The sequence below is a fragment of the Tinamus guttatus genome, unplaced genomic scaffold (genome assembly GCF_059628265.1).
Source record: "Tinamus guttatus ecotype Peru unplaced genomic scaffold, ASM5962826v1 Tinamus_guttatus_pri_ptg000089l, whole genome shotgun sequence".
NCBI lineage: Eukaryota > Metazoa > Chordata > Aves > Tinamiformes > Tinamidae > Tinamus > Tinamus guttatus.
In genome coordinates, this window is record NW_028288623.1 from 4,138,171 (window position 1) to 4,159,014 (window position 20,844).

Below are 20,844 nucleotides of genomic sequence, written 5' to 3' on the forward strand. Positions count from 1 at the left end.
CAAATAAAACACAGTAGCAAGCTAATCTAGACACAGGCCACTGCTGGAAGAGCCCTTTGTTCTCCTGTAATTTCTGCACTGAACTTATTTTCTTTTCATCTTACTTCAAAAGTCTTACCGAGATCATGCTCCCAATTATACAGCTGTAAAGTTTGACTATCTCATCTTTGTCCAGTTTCTCATCTGCCATGTGCGTATTGTAGATTAGCCGAAGCTGCATAAACGTAGCTATTAGAAACTGGTCAATGTGGCCAGACATAGCTTCTGCTTTGTCTTCTTGTCTAAGAACCTCATCAATCTAAGAGGAAAATAAAAATATATATATATAAAAAAAAAAAAAAAGAGGAGGGGGGCAGGGAAGGGAAGAGGGAAGAAAACACATGCAATAAGGTCAACTCTTGATGCTACCAATCCATTCGTCAAGGCAATAGTTTTTTTTAAGCCTTCAGCCAGAAATCAGTGACCACAGGCTCCTGTGGCTAATCCCAATACAACCTACAAGTGACCTTTCCTACACCATACACATCTGAACAGGAAATGCTTCATTATGACTTCTAAAATTAATTGCTTGTGAACTTCTGGATAAACTTTAAGTAGTGAGAACCACCTCAGAAGGAGTGAAAAAAGGCAAGCATTTAAAAGCTGAGCCTCACTGGCAACAGTGACTTTTTCAGATTAGTAGCATAAGACAAAAGCAAAGAGATTTTCACATATTTACTTGCTTACTGCTTTAGTGCAGCATAGACTCTTAACATATTTAAGTGGAATTTTTTTATTGTTAAAGCGAGTCAGATGGCCCCTGTGCACTTAATTTTGTCATCAGGGAGATTCTGAGCAGAGCCCACATCACCCGACATGGATGCTCCGCCAGAGTGCAACTCATCACCCTCGCAGATACAGCTTAAGTACAGTGTGAACAATTGCTACCTATTAATTCTCTTACCTGTGCCAGAGCCTGAATGCTTGTATTTATATCACCACTGGCTACTTGGGAGATGACAAAGTTGATGGTAGAAGCTGTATTACTGTGCATGTCATCAAAGTGTGGAGATACAGCACGGATCCTAAACAGTTGAAAGAAACGGGATTTGTGACACTCTGGAGAGACAGTTCTAAGCTCACTTCTCTGCTGTTTTCCTGGCACAGCTTATAATCAAGAGAAAAGGATTTCCTCCTCACAGGGGACGCTCAAGGAAAGAGCTGTTCCTTTTAGTGCATCTATTCCACTACATATATAAAGCCACTGATGACACATTTATGAACTCAATATCTTCTTATTTCAAAAATGCATAAGGAGAACTATTTTTTCTTCTCCATTAGAAATAACTCCTATCCAGATTTCAGAATACTGCCAGATGGCCTCTCTAACACTGCTTTTCCAACTATCTGAAGCTTTACACCTTATTAAGTAAAGATGTCTGAACACAGAGACCAGTATTGCCAATTCAGTTTCTCACAAAGGTTGTAAGTCGGCCCTAATGGATCCTCTTAGGTGTCTGAAGCTCTGATTAGACTCACTTGGGCTCAGGAATCAGGACTGGCTCAAAGATGTCATCTAGTTTGTGCTGTACAAGTGCCGGCATCTCACACCTGACAGTACCATTGTCATTTTCAATTTCATCAAGATCCAGCTGAAATTCCCGTGGAACCGAATGCGCTGTCTCAGAGTGACCACCCATGTTGCGGTTTTGGCTATAGAAACCAGGAAAGAGGTGTTTATTACAGATGGAAGACACAAAGTACTAGTATTAGCATCCTCTGGTAGCCCTAAAGCCATAACAACAGGATAGCGTAGGTTTTGCAGATCTGGTTTTATCCAGGCCCCTTAACAATAACCCCCCTTTACCATTCCCCTCTCTGTTAGTAGAAGAAATGTTTAGAGGCCAGAAGAACAGCTGCTAGCTACTTGCCTTTCCTGTTTCTCCCCAAATTCACCGTAAGACCCACTGAGAGAAATATGCACAGATTTGTTAGAAGAGATACCCAGCATAGTTTAAAGTAGCATTAACAGAATATTTTATTTCAGTTCATGTGTGGTTCTTTTTGTTATTTGCTTGTTTGGCTTTTGGTATGATAAATACAATGCAGTTATGCATAGTAACCCAGCAAGCTAATCTGAATCTAAGACTCCCAATATCCCACAATATTTGCAGGTCAAAGTGCTGCACTTTTTTTTTTTTTTTTTAAACAAAAATCCATTACTTTCAAGAGGCACTTTTCCTCTAAGATAGAGGAGATAGGAAGTTTTGTTACTAGTACTGTTGCCCCAAGGCCAATTCACACATCATCCATTCTATGCTGTAGGTTTACTCTAACAAGTTAAAACCAGGGTGCAATCAATACCAAGTTTAATGCAGCATACAGGAACACATTCTCCCAATATTACCAGCGGCTGCTTAACATGGAAGTGCCATGTATGCCCTGCAGTCTGATTTGTAGTTGCCTTGGTAGAGGTCCTATATTCTTTGTTTCTTTTGTCTGCAAATAACCTAGAACTGGCCACAGTAAACTTGTCACCCTTAAGAATGGATGACTAGAGTAAAAATTGAAAGATACAAGAGCCTTTCTACCAAGGAGTTAGGGCAGTACTTACATCCTATAAGTGCGATACATAATTCTGTCCATGGAGAAGCAGTGAAAAAAGGCACAAGACCATTTAGAAAGATTTCAAGACAGACAAGACAAAAGAAAAAAAAGTTTCAAACATTTTGTTTTGCATTATTTGGCCTGTTTTCACAACATGCACAGATGATGGTATAAGAACAAAAATAACATTGCCAGAATGATATTAGCACACACATTATGTAGGCAAGAAACCATTAACTTGTCATGACATACTTGAGTTTGGAGGACATGTCCTCAGCTGGTCCCTTCCGTAGCATGCTAGCATTAGCACTGATGTTCTGAGCACGCGGAGGTTTCTCCTCCACCTGCCTCACTGGAGCAGCAGCTGGTCTCTTGGCTGACCGCTTTATTCTCTCCTCCAGCATGCTCATGTCCTTCTCCGAGAGCTACAACACACACGTTGTTTTAAAACTTCTTATTCTTTTTATGTGGCAGTGCTAAAAATGATTACTAGAGACTGAAAAGGCAGCAATGAAAAGCAACATGGTACTGACAAATCTTAAGCCCCTGAGTGGAATAAACTAAAACAAAAACTGCTTGGCACACTTCGGCTATTAATTCTGTCTCCCCACACACACCTTGATGGGGAGTCTTGACGGCCCTTTTCAGCCAACTGTTTTATCCAAATCTCAGTGTTATAGAGCAAGTTGCTCTTCAAAGTAATTTAATTGCCATAATAGATCAGTGTTTTGTTGATTTCTTTAAATTGAAGAAACCTAAAGTCTTCAAAATTTGTTATAACCCGTTATAAATCTGATAATCAGTAATCAACCAGTAAACTTTTCAGGTATCTATGTTGTAGCAGGTTATTTCCAACAGTACAGCAAGCCCTCAACTCCAACAGCAAAAGATGCTATGACCAACCACTAGCAAAACAGTGAGAATCCCCTACAAAACTGTGTCAGGATTACAAAAAGAAAATTGAAGAGGGAAAAAACAAAAAAACACCACCACCACGACACAAAAAAAAACAACCTTCCATATGTTATTTCTGCTTTCACTCACATTTCCAATCAGCTTGAATACTTGGTCACCGTGAACATTATAGACAGTGACAATGGTGTTCAGTGCTGCATTGCGCACAGTGTTATCTCTGTCACCAATATGAGTTGCCATCTCTTTCAAGGCCTTCCCCGGAGTTGGCTGGCACACGTTCATGCCATAGGATTCAACCAGACATCCAAGCTCTTCCAAGCACTCTAAAGACAGAAAACAACACACGTGCACATTGAAATTTAAAACTGTGGGGAAGAAAGCCTTCAATTGTGACGCTGAATTTGGTGACAGAAAAGTAGCTCTCTTCCTTGCTCCTTTTAGAAATATTCAGGGTGATTTATGGGATGAGTTGTAAACTAAAAGTTCGAATTATTTTAGCCAACAACATTTGAAAGCTGCCAGCCATCACTGCACCCTTCTCCTAGATATCTCCCATTACAGTATACAAGCAACGATACAGCTATTTCACATTTAAGTTGTCTAGACAGTTATGAGCTTGCACCACACAATTTAACTTACTGGTTATATCAGGATGAGATATTCTCAAGGTTACTAGGAAACTGTTTGAACTACATCTTTAATTCAGAAATTTGTGGTATAATGTTTGAAGCAGACATACAACAGAGACATTTCTTTACAAAGCCTTGACCAAATTATTATCCAATTCCCTTAGCCATTTGGGAAATACTATTACCAAAATTCTCCCAAGTACTAATTTCCCAAGTGTCATTTAAAAGGCAGGCTTATAATCTAAATGCTGATATGCAGTTTAAGTTTCTCTCATTACTTCTTTGAAAGACGCAACAAGTAACACAAAGAAGCTTGATTATTTTTCCTTAGAATCTGACCAAGTGTTATGCACCTCCATAAAGTGCTATATACAGGCAAACCAAGTTTCAGCAGATGTTATGTTGGCTTTTCCAAGTTAAAAACAAAGCAACTTCAAAGTGCTTCTGACAACTATATATTCTTATTTGAGGATGCCCAATTCATTATTTCCTACCTGCACGTTGTTTTGAGTTTTTAGATTTTGTCCCCTCCATGATGAACGTGAACATCTTACTGGCTGGATATATGAGACACATCCTGTTCAGGATGGCCCGCACATCCTTGCGGATAACATCTTTTGGTTCTCCTACCTAGGAGGCAGTGAAAAGAAGCCACACAGATCAAATAAAAGAAATACAGGAAATAATGTTATTCAGATTAATCACCAATATCAGGAAACTTAAGAGAAGCTAAAGTCATTCTCAGAGGAAAAAAATCCTCACGATAAATATCTTTTAAAGGCAAACAGGCAACATACATTATAAATGAAATTTCTACAGTGTTAAATAGCATTCTCCTATATTCCTCAAGAAAAATAAAGTTAATTTATGTAAAGATGTAGAGTACCTTTAGGATAAGATATGGGATGAAAGAGGATGCTTCATTTTCAGTAAGGTGATATTCTTCTTGACTCAGCAAATTGAAAAGCAATTTAAGGTATTCAAGTGTTTTCATTAAAACACTTGTGTTGGTATCAAAAAAACGCAGGGTAAGCCACTTCAGAATCAGATCCAGACAGCTGATGACTCCATCCTTTTCACTCTCCAAATGCTTGAGTCAAAAGGGAAAGAAGGAGAAAAAAGGTTGTAAAGTTAAAAACAAACAAAATAATACTGCTCAAGAGCAAGAACAGAAAAACAGAAGAGTTATGCCTGATGAGATTTTCTATTACTTAGAGGTTAATTTGCAGAGTCAAAAGTACTCATACCTTACACAGATTTCTGAAATTCTAAGTGAAGTCTTCAGTGAAGAAACCAATTTACCCTTCTCACAAAGGGCAACTAATAATTTTATCATTCTCCTGAAAATATTTCTATTTCTTAAGTCTTAACCTCACAGCACAATGATCCCAACTTCTCAGAGATTATCTAGTTGAAATCAACTGAAGAGGGGTCTTTCATGGCAAAAGATATTTCTATGTATTGTCATCTACTACGACAATCCAAACTCACCTCAATCATAACTGCTAGCGCTTTGTTGTGGTGCTGGAAGTCTGCATGAAACATCTCATCCTGTAGCCATTTGGCCACACAACTGGACATCTGCATTTTTAGCTGCTCAATATATTCGTCACGGGGAGTAGTGAAATTCCACTTCAACACCTACAGAAGGCAACATTTGAGACTCAAAACAAGCAATATACTTTCTTCCTGAAAGAGTCTACATATCATAACCTTTTTAATCCTGTTTTACAATTTACTTTCAAAAATCATTTTACTATCCACAAGTAAAGGATTCCATTAGAAAAGTGGAAGCAGCGGCACTTGCTCATCTCTGTTTACACCCAAAACACTTGAGTGGTTATCTTGCGGCTCTTACCTGAATTACTACTAATTAAAGTGGTTGTTTAAGCTAGACATAAGCCTAGCAAGTAATCAATAAAGTGCATATTTTAAGTGAGAGTATTTCACTTGATAGAGAGTGCTGCTCAAAATAAGTACATGAAAGTACTTACATTGGATCCCCAAATAAGGAAATTAAGTCAATACCACAGCAGATGCCAATTGAGAGAGTCTGTTATCAGTCTATCCACAGGATGGATAGAAACTAATATTTTCAAGTCAAAGCTTTTAAAATTCTCAACTCCAAAAATAAAAGTACTCAACTAATATTACATAAACTTCAGTAAGTGAAGATATTCAAAGTTCTCTCACCTTCAGGCCTTTCTCATCTTTCATTCGCTGTTCTTTCCCATTTGGGACTATGATAAAGATAGGACCCGATTTATCATCATCTTCCTTCAGACTAGGCTTAGTTGGTACTTTCTTCCCTTGCACACCCTGAAAAAAGCAAGGTATTAGTAGATAACACAACACACATACACGCCTCAGTCCAAGCAATCACAAACAGCAGATACCACCCCACCTCATGCTGCTGAAGTGTACAAGAGCCAGGCAGAAGCTGGAAGAATAATATTGATTAGAACTTTAAAAGTATGTGCTCTGCTGCTGTGGAAGCAAAACCTACAAGTGCAAAGGTACCCTGTGAAATGTAACACCTCGCTCAATTAGTGCACACCAGTCACCCACACAAATCCCTGAGACCCCACATGATACCTGTTTGATAGATTTGCTCTTTGCCAGACTGGTATTGCCTTTGCTGAGGTTTGTATTAGCTTTGGACAGGCTGGAATTGCCCTTGGACATACTGCTATTAGCATCAGACTGCTGTAAACAGGCCATAGAAAAGGCTTTGTGGTTAGACAAATAACATTTACTCCTAAGAGTTACCATTCCATGTTGATGTGTTCAGCAGAGTCATTAACTCTCCCATCAGACTCTTATCAAGAAGACTACATAAACTTAAGTAAAGCTATAAATCCTTCAAGGTTTGTCCTGTTCATCTCTGACATGAATTTGGGCCTCTACTAATTGCTCCAACACCACAGTGAAGGCAACGGGACCAGAGAACAATGCATGTTTGTGTATAATTATACACATAGGTCAAATTTAAGTTCATATAGAGAAAAAAAAATATGTTATTGTAACAGAATCTAACCACAATGTGAACGTAATCAGCTGAGGCTACTACTACATATAATGATCTTCTTGGCCTTCTTGCATCTTGTGCTACAGAGCCTTTTACCCTTCATACTGTAAAGATGGTAATTTCTTTGATACATAGGCTCAAAAATACTGCAGTAAGGGTAGCACTGGAACTGCAAAGGTAAGACTGAAATCTCAGGCAAATCCAATCAAGGAGATCCAGGAGACTTAGAGCATGAAATAAGCAGCTTAGGAATCTGCATTTGTGACACTTTTTAGACTTTTTAGAACTAACCAGGCAATAATAAAAGATAGTGACTTAGCAGATGATAAAAGAACATTTCTCATTTAGAAAGTCAGACCACCATAGCGATTCTCAGTAAAAGCAGTTTCTAGCAAGGCCTTCTACCCATAATAGACTACCAGGCCACAACTATGCATTTAGTAAGACTGGTTTCATAGGGAATCAGCATACCTTAGCTTTAGAAGATGTTCCTCCTGCTTTGCCTTTTTTGGGATCTGGCTTGGATTCCATGGTATTGGACCCTGAATCTTCAGCAAGGCCTGGAGAAATAACAGATCATATCAAAAAAAAACTAGTAACAAGCTCATTTTAGCTCAGCACAACTTTTCTAGTCAAAGCACAGAAAACTGTTCATGGATACAACAACACTTTCATGATCACATAGGGCTACAAGGATTTTAGATGAAAAAAGAAGTTCCTTAAGTTGTACAATAGCACACAAAAGCTTTCAGAATTAAGATCATAGTTAAGAATACGAATTAATATTGTCCCCATTTGATAACTTTTCGCTACTGAAACAAATTTAAAGGGTACATACACACACCTAAGGTCTGAAGCTGTAGCTGCACTGCCAGTTTGAGCAAGCAAGCTAAACTAGTGCTCAGAGTAATAGAGGCAGACTGCTTCTAATGCACCCTGTTTCCTGAACCTGCCATCCCCTCTTGTATCAGCAAAAGCATTCTGGTCCCATAATGAACTATGTTAGAAAAGTGACCCAATTAAAATTAACTTAGTAATATTAAACAAACGTAATTTGCCACGGGAACTCAAGTCAAGCCTTCTAGCCTCATTTCACGTAGACATCCTCAGAGAGAAGTTGACCAACGAACCCGTGGAAAGCAGGACAAGCTACTCCAAATCTACATACGAAGTTACTGTCATTCATATACCTTTAGAAGCTTTTTCCTGCAAATAATCAACTTACTATTTTGATAAAACTTAATACTACAATTTGAACCTTATCCACTAACTCCAATATTTTGCTCCTGCAAATAAAATCCCATCTTTAAGCATCATTTTTTCAGAGCCCATGCACTCAAGAAAACATAACTGAACAGTAAAGTATTATTTTCTTAATGTATCTTCCTTAGGGAAAAGAAAAGCAGAGTTTCCTTCTCAGAGCTTCCCAGAATTTGCAGAGGTTACCTGATGTAGCCTGGAATTTGGCTGTAGTTGCTCCCCCTCCCGCTCTGGAAGAAGCTTTAGCAATAGGAGCTGGTTTGGCTGGCATGTTGGCTTTGGCTTTCTCAAGCATGGCCAGTACCTGGTCTTTGGATGTGGGCTAGAAATAAAAATATGGAGAGATCATCATACTGATACATACCACACACACACAAAACAACAGTACTTGGAAATAAGCTATTCTCTAGTTAACATCTTCCATAATACTAATCTAAAAGTATCTATTTTCACATATTTTATACTGAAATAAAAGACCTTTCCATTAGTTTCTCTGACCAAACCTATTAGGACTATCAGGTGAATCAGAAATTTGTTTTAGGTAACTCTCCACTAACTTCATTATGACTGCTTAAGTGATTCAGCACTCAAGAACCCATAACATACACACGAGTGCCAGAAGCAACCATAAAGATGTGATCAGAGGCAAAGAGCTGACCAATAACTAAGAGAGAAGCCATCTACAGGCAGATTTCCCTCCCTGCCACCACAACCAAAGAAGGAGCAGAGTGAATAAATATCAAGTTCCTGAACTGATAAACTTGCAATGGCAACAGCCTTCGAGATAGAAAAAACTTCAACTTGCAGCCTCCTGAAACTAACAGCTCCTCTTCTCACCCTGCCAACAACGTATACAAACTTATTTGAATCAAGACAACATGACACAAGACTGACTTGTTAATATCTACTTATTCAAGCTCGCATTACATAGTTTTAGTGACAGCAGTACCTTCAGCTTGCCGGTGGCTTTTGCCATCTTCTCAAAGCCAAGGTGCATCATAAAGGATGGCAGGGCATCCTGGGCTTTCTTACGTACATCCCCATTTCGATCTTCAAGGCAGGAATAGAGTTGAGGCACACACAAAAGCAGGTCAGAAGGAACAGAACGGAGGGTTGGCAACTTCTCAGCCAACCAACCGAGAAGCTGAAATAAAATTCAGGTAAAATTTGTTCATCAAGAAGCGCTCACTGTATTTGGAATATCTAGCAAAAATTACAAAAGTCTGAATAGTACTCCTACACAAAGGCAAGGGCCTCCTCTCCCTCTTCTACCATGCTCTCAAAGAACAACAAAATCCTCCTTTTTTTTTGGCCCTTCAACATCAACTTCAATTTTCAGGGGTAGGGAAATGATGGGGTTTTTTGGTTTGTTTTCGGATTTCTTTTTTTAGTACAAAATTAGTACTAATAGTACAAAAAGTCATTACACAGCTATTTTTAATTATGAAACCTGGCCTGGTAAGACTTTCCAGGCTCTTTCTTCTTTTTGAAAGAAAGAGCAAAATTACATGGTGCTGCTGCTAAGCTGCACCTTATGAACCTCAACTATATTAATGTCTCCAATTCAGTTCTGTTCTTCATCACCATGTGCCTAATTTGAGGGGAAACACACGTACTTTGAGCAGCTCCTAAAATGCTCAAAATGCTCAAAATAGGCTTAAGCTTTTATTTGGGCAGCACTGAAATTTGAATTAGTTACCATGTTGAGAGACAGACTGGTTAACCTTGTAAGGTTTAATTTTATGTCAGTATGAACACTGAGTTACTCATTGATTACTCATGTAATGATAGCTTTATAATTTCAATTTGCTTAGATAAATGTGGCCCATAGGAAATATGGTTATTTTGATTAAATGAACATAAGGAAAAGTTTACATAACAGACACCTTTACCTCTTGCCTTAGGAAAGGATTTTCTTTTTTGAGCTCCTCAGAGAGATCCTCGCCTTCCAACCACTCTTTCATGCCAGTTTGTTCAGCCCAGGCATTCACTGTTGCTAGTGCAGCAGCACGAACATTATTCTGTAGCAAGAACAAGATTTAGGAAGAATAATCTTCAAGATGAATCAGAAGACCATAGCAAAAGAGGTACTGAATTCATCCTTTCAATTAAACAAAAAAATCTTTCCTTATCACAACACATCAGAGATGCTATTTTTGTTCACTGTTTGAAAAGATGCAGGTTATGGAAGAAATCAAATTTTAATGATACTACTAGATTAAAAAAAAAATCACAGAATTGGACAATCTACTTATCTACCATCAATTTGAAAGAATCTAGAGTCATCTTGAAAAGCACTTTGTACCTGCTGCCATTTACTGATAAGGATTTGGGCATTTAACTCACAAGAAAACTGAATAAGGTTAATAACTTTTATATTGGTTAAGATAGATGTACATTCATAAGCAAGGCAAGCAGGTTATGGAATCAGCTGTCAGCTTCAGGGCACTCTTATTTAGGTCACATATGAACAAAAGTAAACTCAGGAACAGAGGAGTCCTCCACCCAGTACCAGTCTCCACCTTTTTTCAACACAGACTATAGAAGCTGCTTTCTTTGAAGCAGCTACCATGCAGTTGGAGGTGTCAACTGAAACGTCTGACTTCTTCATAATGCTGACAGTACAGACATGACTGCACAAACCAGACCAGACTCCTACGTAGGCTGAATTTTTGAAGGAAGCTGCTGATATGACAGAGCTTTAGTACGTTTCAGTTGCATTTAGAATTGCTTGATTCAGGCAGGTGTCTAAACAAGCAACCAGCATTTTTGCTGATATGCTGTCCCATTTTTAAAGTCATTTGAAGAAAAAATCCAAATCAAGTACCAGAGGCCAAATGTGTGCTTAGCAGGCTGTCTAAAGGTCCCAGTTCCCATCACCCCCATTTTGCCTGTCTTGATTCACGCTATTGGTTGTAGGGCCTCCCTTAACTATTCCATGAATCTAGGATTAATATATGCAAGGAGAACTCAAATAAGAGCCTTCATCTTCGACAACTCTAGCAACTGGGTAAACATTGCAGTACTACTAGAGAAGTTACTACAGTAACAAGGCTTGATTGAGAGTATACAGTCATCTGTGAGCACTACAGTGGGTGCAAGAAATATTGGAATTATGTATTTCTATAATAGGGCAGGATAAATACAGTTAGTCTCATCCTTAAACCATGCATTTACAACTGAAGCATATTTGCTGTTTCTTCACATGATTAGACTGAGAATAAAACAGGAAACTGAATGATGTAGTCTCAGCTCTTGAAGACCCCTAATTAGGAAACAATCTGAATTAAGATGGTTTTATCTAACCATATGATCAGTACTAGTCTTCCCACAGTTTTTGGACAGGTAAATAAGTATTTGTAGTCTTCTTGGAAACGACAAGTGCTGCCTGCTCTACAGCTAGTAAACATTCCCACTTCTATAACCAAACTGAAACTGTAGACAACAACTTAAACCTGTACTCTTGCAGTTCCATTAGCTAGCTTCGAGCTTCAAAGGTAAGAGAAGCTCCCAAGCTCAAGTAGGGGCTCTGTTCCATTCTAAGCTTAATTAAGTTTCCCCCACACAATGTACTCCTGTGAAATCAAACACCTGTAACTCTTGACCTTGTGACTTTTTGTTTGAAAAGCGGCTCTTGAATGAAGGATCCTAGAAGAGGAAAAGGAACTAAATGATACAATAACAATTTGCGAAGAGTACTACACTATGATCTCTCTACTATCAATGATCAAGAAGGTGGCTTCCAATATAAGGGATTGCTAAAATTTTGGATGTTGTTCTAATGTCCCTTTGAGTTGACTGGTGTCAGCATAGAGGGCAGCAAATCTTGGCAATCTTGTCTTATCACCACTACCATAGGCAAACAACACTGACTGGGTTTATTTACAAGCAAGAAAACATACATCAATCAGAATACACACTCAGGTAGACATTCACATTTGTGTTATATTCTGTACATAAGAACTTTTCCGAGAAGTTTTGTAAGCTTCCAAAGAAGTTTTAATTCACTATGCACCTCAAAAAACCCCAAGCAGTACTAGTTATCCTCAGGCACAATTTAGACAGCAAACTATGAAAAAGAACCTACCTTACTATCTCCAAGGACTGTGATGATGGGGATACCCAGATTTTTCACATGCTGTTTGATATTTGGGCCCATTGCTGTTGCTAGCTGCTGGAGAATGCTCAGTGTTTGTTGCACCTACACATAAATAAAGTTTTGAATAAACTACTGTTAAAAATGACATGCCCAAAGCTCCAAGTCACACGAACACCACTATGTTTAGATTTTTACTTTATAAATATCTGCTCAGTTATGCCTACTCCAGACATTTATTTCATCACACAAGCAAGTTTTATGCTAAAAATGAATTAAAATTAAGGTCAAGTAAAAAAGAACACACCACTTGCCACAAGCAGAGCAATTATTCAAGCTTGGGGAAAAGGAGTTTTTTTAATCAATTGATTATATTTGGAGTACAGAAGCTGACTTTTGTGAAAGTATTTGTACAGCACAACACAAAAGCAAACTTTTATGAAAAGCAGGCAAGCATGCAATCTGGAAACACACAATTCACTTGATTCAAACTGTTGATTTCATGACATAGATACTTCAATTAGCAATGAGCATGAATCACATGCAAAATTCAAAACTCAGAAATATCTTGTTTTCAGTTCTAAGCTGAAAGCTACAAACAGGACTTTGAGTAACATACCAAGATTTTATTGGAGTCATTGAGACGACTCTTCAAAGCACCTGGAAGTTCCCCTATGTTTGGCTGTATGAACTTGGCATCATTAATGATGCTTGTCACTTCATCAAGACCTTCTTTCCGGATCTTCCAGTTTTTGTCCCCGATTTTAGACACTAGTTCAGCTGTAATCTTATCACTGTGAAAGAAAAAAGGCAAATAGTCCATTTTCCTAGATCTGTGTTATTTAGTATTCGAGTCATACTTTAACAACACTGATTTATTTGATTAGAAAGTGCTAAACACAGTTTGGTGTTGTATGCTGCACCAGCAGTATGTCTTCAGCTTACAGAAACCAAACTTACCCAATATCTGTTCTTGGTAAGAGATCCACAACATCATTCACTACATCCTCCTGTTCTTCTTCCTCAGCATCATCCCCACTGCTCCCACTGTGCCTGGAAATGCCACGGGTTGGGGCAGGTGCTGTCTGACCTTGCATCTACAAAACAGTACAAAAATCAGAAACATACAGTTAAGATTTCTTCACTTAATACAAAAAAGCGATATCTGCACAATATAAATAAGCTATCACAGGGCAACTGACTTAAATATTACTCCAAAATAACTTAAAGCTGTTAAAGACTATCATAAAAAAGGCTATTAATAGAGAGTTTGCACCTACTGTGGTGAATAGCCTTCCAAAACCTACTTCACTTACAAAACAACAGTTTAGACCATAATTTTACTACAGATTCCAGCTGCTGGTGTTTCCATATAGTAAGTGATACTCAATTTAAAGAGTACTACCCTTCTTACCTTTTCAAATTCTGCATCTATCTGAGACAGAAGGGCTGGCTTCTCATCCTCAAAAAACATTCGCAAGGGAGGCCCCACATAAAGATACAAGACTCCCAGCAAGGAAATGGCAGAGGTCCTTACAGCCTGCCAGAAAGATGACAAATCACTTGGTCTTCAGATTAAGGACTGCTAAAGATTCTGGACTAAAATCTTAAATTTACTCACTGGATTAGTGGCAGCAAGAGCTGTCTTTACATTATTGATGAAAGCTTTGACATTCAGTCTAGAGGAGAGAAGGAAAAGAAACAAATAAGTACACCCCATGAAAAGTAACGCACGAAGCACCAACATGAGAAAAAAAAATACAGTAAGAACAAACAGATTCATACAAGCAACTTAAAAGCAGTAGATACTAGGACTTGCAAAATTACATCACAGGTACAGTGTAGATGGTAGCCATTTAAAAAAACTACATGAAGATCTTTGGGGGAAGTCACCTACTATGAAAATCCAGGAAACGACAGTTGATATCTAAGACTGCTAGTGCTGTGGTTGAGTTTTATTCTACATTACTCACACAATTGCTAGGACTCAAATCCTGAGGGGTAAGTCTAATATTATATAGCTGTATGATAGGTGCCTAAAAGGCACATTTTATTAATCTTTATCAGGATCTTCCAGAAAAAAAGCACAAGTTTCTTCAAAACCTAATCTAAAAGTACATGAAAATTATTACTCAATCTTCTGCATCACCTCAGAAATCAGCACAAGAGGAAAACGAGCTGCTTCCTTTTAGCTTTTATGAAAGTTTTGTATCCCTGCACAACACAAATTGAGCATAGTCCCAAACAGTGGGGATCTAGCAAGACATCCACACAAGATGACAATGACCTTGGGAGGAAATACATACTGCTATTTATTTTTCCCCCTCTCTGAATTTATGTTAACATGCAAAAGGTCACTGAAGAGAGTTTATTTAGCAAACTTTAACATGACCATCCAATTAACATCCAAAGCAATTCTAATAGGCACAGTAACTGCCCGAGTAATCAAATGAATTAGTATTTAAAGACTTGACAGCTCCGAAGTGCCATTCTCATGAGTAAACTATACATCAGCACAGCACATAGGCCTAACCACACACTTAAGAGACTGTTGCTTTGGAGAGAAGAAAAAAAACACCACACCCAACAAACACCACATCAAGGAATATCATCCTAATTCTAAGGACACCATTTTTGTTCCCTCACTCCAGATGCAATAATAGTCACTTTGTTAGCTGAGACATCATCTGATTATCAGCATTAAAAAACTTTCCCTAGGAGAGCAATAAGCATGCTGGTAAATGCTTTTCTGGATTATTTTACTTTGTTTACAAAAATACAGTGATTGACCAGGCTGCAAGTGTATCCAAGTAAAATGAAAATAAGAGGTGTAATATTATCATTACTTGTTCATCCCACTCCTGTTGCATATGAAGTATAATGCTCTTCAGAGAGGGCTCAGTGATGAATAAAATATCTAATAGTAGTGTAATAACAGATACAGAATCCTATGGCTAGTGTTATTTATCTTGCTTACATGTTAACAGTTAGAAGAACACAGTTAGAAGAGGTGACATCATAGTTTAGGAACAAAAGTTCAGATATATTTGCACTCACACTCCTCAAGACCGATTCAACATGGGAGAACAGATTCTGTGTCCTAGATTAGAAATATTATCATGCAAGTTTCAGCAGTTTACTTAAAAGGCTTACCCAGAAAATCCAAACTCTTTAATGGCATTTGAGAGCCAGTTCAATGTTTCTGACTGATTTTTAGGATTCTTTTGAGAGAAAGCCATAGCTACAACCTGAAACAGAAGAGAATAACTGAGTTTTCTCTGGCAGAGCAGATGACAAAGCACTCTATTAGAGAAATGAAAACACCTGCTCAGACAGGGCAGTGCAGTTTAACAAGGACAGATGGGCCAATAAGCAAGGGAAAGCATTATGCCACAGTAACAAAACACAGTTGCAACCAAAGTGAATTTTAAGTTACCAAAGAACCAAAAGGCAGGCAGACATAGCTGTATCAGAGGTTTACTTGCTTTGGCACTTTTTCAGAAAGTCACTGATCCTTATCCTTATAAGGAGTGAATAAGTCACTCCTTATTTCCTCTTTCAGAGTAACTTGTTTAATTTCTACCTCAAGAAATTAAAGACATCTACCTCCAGAAACCTTGAGAACAGACAAACCTGTTTTAGCTAACATTGAAAATGAGAGGTTGAGTATTTATTTCTCAGACTCAAGAAATAACCTGAATAATATTTCTGTCTTTCTTTACTGGAAGAATATTGCTTCCATTTACTCACTTGTTCAGCAGTCCATGGCAACTGACATGCCTCTGCTATTGCTGTCATGGCTTCTTTTGCATTACTCCCACATTTCACATCACCAACTTTGTCTACAAGACCATCTAGCACAATCTGTGCTGATGTTTTGGAGAAGTTTCCTTTCTGTGCTACCAATGCAACTATATGAAGTTTCATCTGCATCACCTGGAAGAAACAAGTCATGTGCGATGTTTAAGTAACATCAGAAACCAGAATGAAGATATTCATGTTTTAATATATTTCAATATATTTAATATATTTTTTTCTTTAAATGGCATCATCTTAAGTTTCAGCTCTAAGCAGAAATAGAAACTACTTTCAGAATAATAGTGTAATTGACAAAACTGTGGTCACTATGCTAAGACTGCTGGCAGTGATATATATGCAACTATGCTTTTCTCAGTTGAAAAAACAGTTTAGCTTAAGTAGCAAAAAAAACAGACTGTTAGTTACTTAAGGATAATGTACTACCTGAAAATTGGTTTCCTTCCAGCCAGGTTTCTTGGCAAGCATTCTTACTAGAGCCTGGCAAGGCATTTCACTTCTCTCCATCAGTTCAACAGCCTTAAAGATAAATATTAAGTTAGCCAGTAGATCACAAACTATGCACAAAGTAAAACAAAACATCCCCTCAAGCACATATAAGTTCGCAGCAGTCCTGTAAGTATATCCTTAATACTGAACAAATTTGTTGAACAATTTAGACCTGTGAAAACATAGCAAAATTTTGAGTACAATCTTGTTACAAAGCACCCCACTTCCCCTCTTTTTAATTTTATTATTTTTAATGATCTCATTTAAATGTTGGCTTAGTATCTGTAGAAGAAAGCCATTCATGGTTCTACAATCTATTCATTACAGTGGGTGCTTTCAAGCAACCATTGCTTTCCATGGGAATGGTGACTACATACAGATTAACAAAATACTAAAACTTAATTTGGGTGATGTTCAGTCTTACATTTTTGCATTCCAAAAATAAATAGAATGAATTCCAGTGAAACCATAGCATCTTTACATTTGAGTAAAGCTATTTTGTCTTCTGCATCAGCACATCAGTATAGTCAGGCACAGTTTCAGAAATACTGTTTCACTTAGTTGCCTTTTTTTTAAAGTACAGATTAATACTCTATAGCAACTGGCATGCAGTGTTCTGAACTGTTTGGACATCTAGTGTCAATGCATTTTTGAATGTGAACTCTCAAAGGTCTTTTGAGAAGAAAGCCAGGCCTGACATCACAGCTGCTTGTGATTCTTGATGTCCAAGTTGTGACACACGATGCACTACTTGCACGGAAGCACTTATTACCAGCTGTGAAGATGGGCATCTTAGTCAGATGTGGTATTTTAGTTGTCAAATATCTATCATACCAAACACTGCCAATATGCAACCAGCATGACCCTGCTTACAAGGTCATGAAAGTTCATTAAAACAAAAGGAACCTTCAAAAAAGCTTCAACATAGTTATCCTTAACACTAAGTTTTAGAATTACTGACTTTTTAGACTTCTCCATACCTCCTCAATCTATGTGTAAGTACATAAGACAAAAGCCCCACATATCTACACTAAATCAAAAGCCTAATTCCACTGTCTTCATGCAATAATACCATTTATAGTTTAAGCCACATAAGCCATGTTTAATTTGCAAAATTGTTTCTCTACTGAAGTGATTTGCTGTCCTACCACTATATCAGCATGTCTATTAAAAGAACTACCAGTCTTAAAAACATGAAAGAAATATTACTTTTTTACCCCTCCAAATCTCTTCTTACCTACTACAATAAACTTACCTTTTGAAATTCCTCCATGCAGGCAAGCCTCTCTTTCCAGTTACCACTGTCCAACTGCTGGATGCAGGAAGCTGGGAGAACAGCAGCAGCTTTTTCTTCACACACTTCTATCTGCAGACAGATCAGAACAAGGTTAACACCTTTCTAGTTCTCTTAAATAGGCATAGCAGCTTTAAGAACAAATAAGGCGATGCAATGACTCTTTCATGCAGTACACTTACAAAATAAAAGCGAGTCCACAGAATGAAGAGTTTTGTGTTGCAGGTTGAAAGTTTTTGGATTAATTTTATAAATTTGAGAAGCCTCTACCAATAAATGATGCAAAGGGACACTGCACCAGAAATTGTCACCAAATGTAAAACCATTTATGTTATATAGGCAGCTTGCAATAAGACTAGACAGCCATTATCAACTTTTAGAATTAAGCAAGTCTAAGATTTGTATGACAATTTTATATTTTACGAAAAAATTTAACTATCAGATTTACATGAAGTTTATATGAAAAAATATTTACAGTAACAAATCAAGTGGCTAGTAAGGGAGCTGTGTCTTCTCCCTATATTCCGTGTTCACTTAGACAAAATGAAGATTAAGTTGTTTCGGTACATGAATCATTACAAAAGCTTCCCTTGTTTCACTAGTGTCTGTATTCTTCTCCGGGACTGTGTATTTATCCTTCACTGCCTACAGATACAAATACTTTCTGTTTGCTATCTAGTATATAAGAGTTATTTTAAATATAATTAGTAATCTAAAACATTTAGAGATAGCCCCAGCACGGGAATAGTCATAATTTGAAACTTTTTGTTGACTGTTTGATCCACAGATATCTTAGCTTACTTGGTTCCACAACCATAAGGGTACAGGAAAAGGTAAGAACCTACAACGCCTAATCCATTATCATATGACAGATACATGGCTCAACTAACATGCAGAAATCAAATGTTTTTAAGTGTAACTTAATCTGAACAGAATGGGAGAGGTTCAAATTAATTCATTTAGTTATTAACATTCTATTTTAGATTTCAAAGTAAACTGCACCATACTATATTTTTTTAGGATTTTACCAGCAGACACCCACAGCAAGTCATGCATTCTGAACTATATTTAAACTGGCCTGCTCAGCTTTTGGTAGTTCAGAGACAACATGACAATCCTCAATTGCAAGGCATCTTGTTTATTGTCTTATATAGGCTGATACAGATAACACCTGAAGAACAGGTCTATTTACCAGACTATATCAAAAAAAAAAAAAGTTTCAGCTATTCTTTATTAAAATGCCTTGGTATGATAAATATCCTATACCCCACCCCACTCCCCCGCCCTTTTATTTTTTTTTGGGGGGGGGGGGGGAGGGGGGGGAAGGTGAGTGAGAAGACTTGTAATAGCTCACTATTTGATTAACTAAAACTATTTATATGCAGAACTTCATATTTTTGTAAATATCAAAACACTTACTGAAAGCTCTGATTCAAATATCTCTTTTGTCTCAGGACCCTTCTTGCCTTTAGCCCCAGCACCTCCCATGCCAGCAGCTGCAGCTGGTTTGCCTTTCTTGGGCGGGCCACCAGACTAGAAAGGAAACAGACAAGTTAGCCAGGATCAAACAGGCCTGTAGTTCACCAAGGAATTCTTATTTTACCACAACTCTTAATTACAGTAGCCAGAAATACATTTGGTAGACTTATCGCTCTAGTACCATATTTACCACAGGCAAAATAGTCATCTTCTGCAATGGCTTAACTCACACTTTGCTTTCTGAATACTACATTGCAGAAACCAGGTACAATAACAAGACAAGCAGGACAAAGATGAAAAGGAAGATGTGCATGCGTTTAAGAAAGGTAAGGAAATATGCAACCAATATCTAAATGAAACCGCATGAATCAGCTTATTAAACTTCTGACTGGCAGCCTAGAAAGAGATTCCAGAGTATCAGTCAACTGTGAAAGATATGATCTAGCCTACTATTCATTCCTAGGATTTTACAGCTGTTTTCCCCAGCCAGGGGAAAAAACAGGGCATTACAGAGACCATCTATAAGTACTGCCTAGTGGTTTTTGTTGTTGTGGCTTTTTGTTTGTTTTTTTTAATCTAAGCAATTATTTTAAAATAATATGAGCTAGTGGTTAAGCAATTCAGTAGCTAATTAAAACAGCACTGCAGAAAATACTCAACATGTATGTAGTGGTCTTGCTTTTTTTTAAAAAAAAAAACATTTTTAAATATGGAAGAAAAGTTCACTCAAATAAATACTACTATATTATTAAAGCGTATCTGAGGTTCCTCTGAACTTCTCTAACAGTCTACCAGCACTTCAGTATCAAAACTTGGTATTAAGCAGAAGCAACAAAACAGTTTAGATGACAAAAAAAATGTTATCTCTTTAAGTACTTTTTGAGAAAGTCCCATATTTTTGCTGGGCTTATCTAATACTACAGAAGAACAAACAACGATTCCTGCATAGGAGGAGACATTTGACAGACCACTTTTGTTCTTTCAGAAGTAACTATTCTTCATAATCATTTATCAGACAATCTCTCAACAATCGCTCTTACCTTCGCAGCAGGTGTTTTTTTGACTGGCCCTGGTTTGGTTACTGCATCTTTTGTTTCCTTGTCTCCAGCAGCTCCTGAGAGAACAGGGGCCTTTCCAGCAGCAGGCTTGCTTTCCTTTTTATCAGCCGTTCCTCCTGTCTTTTTACCATAAACCAGCTCCACCTTTTCAGCACATTCTTTAATCTGACAAAGAGGAGTTGGGGGGCAAAGGA

General features: G+C 37.7%; 1 protein-coding gene and 1 non-coding gene across 2 annotated transcripts in view; both read right to left on the reverse strand.

Moving 5' to 3' along the window:
- The window catches only part of CKAP5 (cytoskeleton associated protein 5), a 46,793-nt gene that overhangs the window by 6,676 nt on the left and 19,273 nt on the right, over window positions 1-20,844 (reverse strand). The window contains exons 13-38 of the mRNA XM_088520510.1: window positions 20,633-20,815; window positions 19,533-19,646; window positions 18,075-18,185; window positions 16,757-16,849; window positions 16,265-16,450; window positions 15,668-15,762; window positions 14,136-14,193; window positions 13,929-14,054; window positions 13,475-13,611; window positions 13,134-13,308; window positions 12,506-12,619; window positions 10,311-10,439; window positions 9,368-9,562; window positions 8,605-8,740; window positions 7,630-7,718; window positions 6,726-6,836; window positions 6,324-6,449; window positions 5,622-5,771; window positions 5,017-5,220; window positions 4,625-4,760; window positions 3,631-3,824; window positions 2,839-3,011; window positions 2,594-2,617; window positions 1,519-1,692; window positions 944-1,064; window positions 119-298 (exon numbers count right to left, since the gene is read on the reverse strand). Of these exons, the coding sequence (XP_088376636.1) occupies window positions 119-298; window positions 944-1,064; window positions 1,519-1,692; window positions 2,594-2,617; window positions 2,839-3,011; window positions 3,631-3,824; window positions 4,625-4,760; window positions 5,017-5,220; window positions 5,622-5,771; window positions 6,324-6,449; window positions 6,726-6,836; window positions 7,630-7,718; window positions 8,605-8,740; window positions 9,368-9,562; window positions 10,311-10,439; window positions 12,506-12,619; window positions 13,134-13,308; window positions 13,475-13,611; window positions 13,929-14,054; window positions 14,136-14,193; window positions 15,668-15,762; window positions 16,265-16,450; window positions 16,757-16,849; window positions 18,075-18,185; window positions 19,533-19,646; window positions 20,633-20,815 (3,534 nt within the window). The remainder of the gene's footprint in view (window positions 1-118; window positions 299-943; window positions 1,065-1,518; window positions 1,693-2,593; window positions 2,618-2,838; window positions 3,012-3,630; window positions 3,825-4,624; window positions 4,761-5,016; window positions 5,221-5,621; window positions 5,772-6,323; window positions 6,450-6,725; window positions 6,837-7,629; window positions 7,719-8,604; window positions 8,741-9,367; window positions 9,563-10,310; window positions 10,440-12,505; window positions 12,620-13,133; window positions 13,309-13,474; window positions 13,612-13,928; window positions 14,055-14,135; window positions 14,194-15,667; window positions 15,763-16,264; window positions 16,451-16,756; window positions 16,850-18,074; window positions 18,186-19,532; window positions 19,647-20,632; window positions 20,816-20,844) is intronic.
- Window positions 783-893, reverse strand: LOC148595504 (small nucleolar RNA SNORD67). Its single transcript, XR_015913138.1, has one exon. It is a non-coding gene; the product is annotated as a small nucleolar RNA SNORD67 (small nucleolar RNA).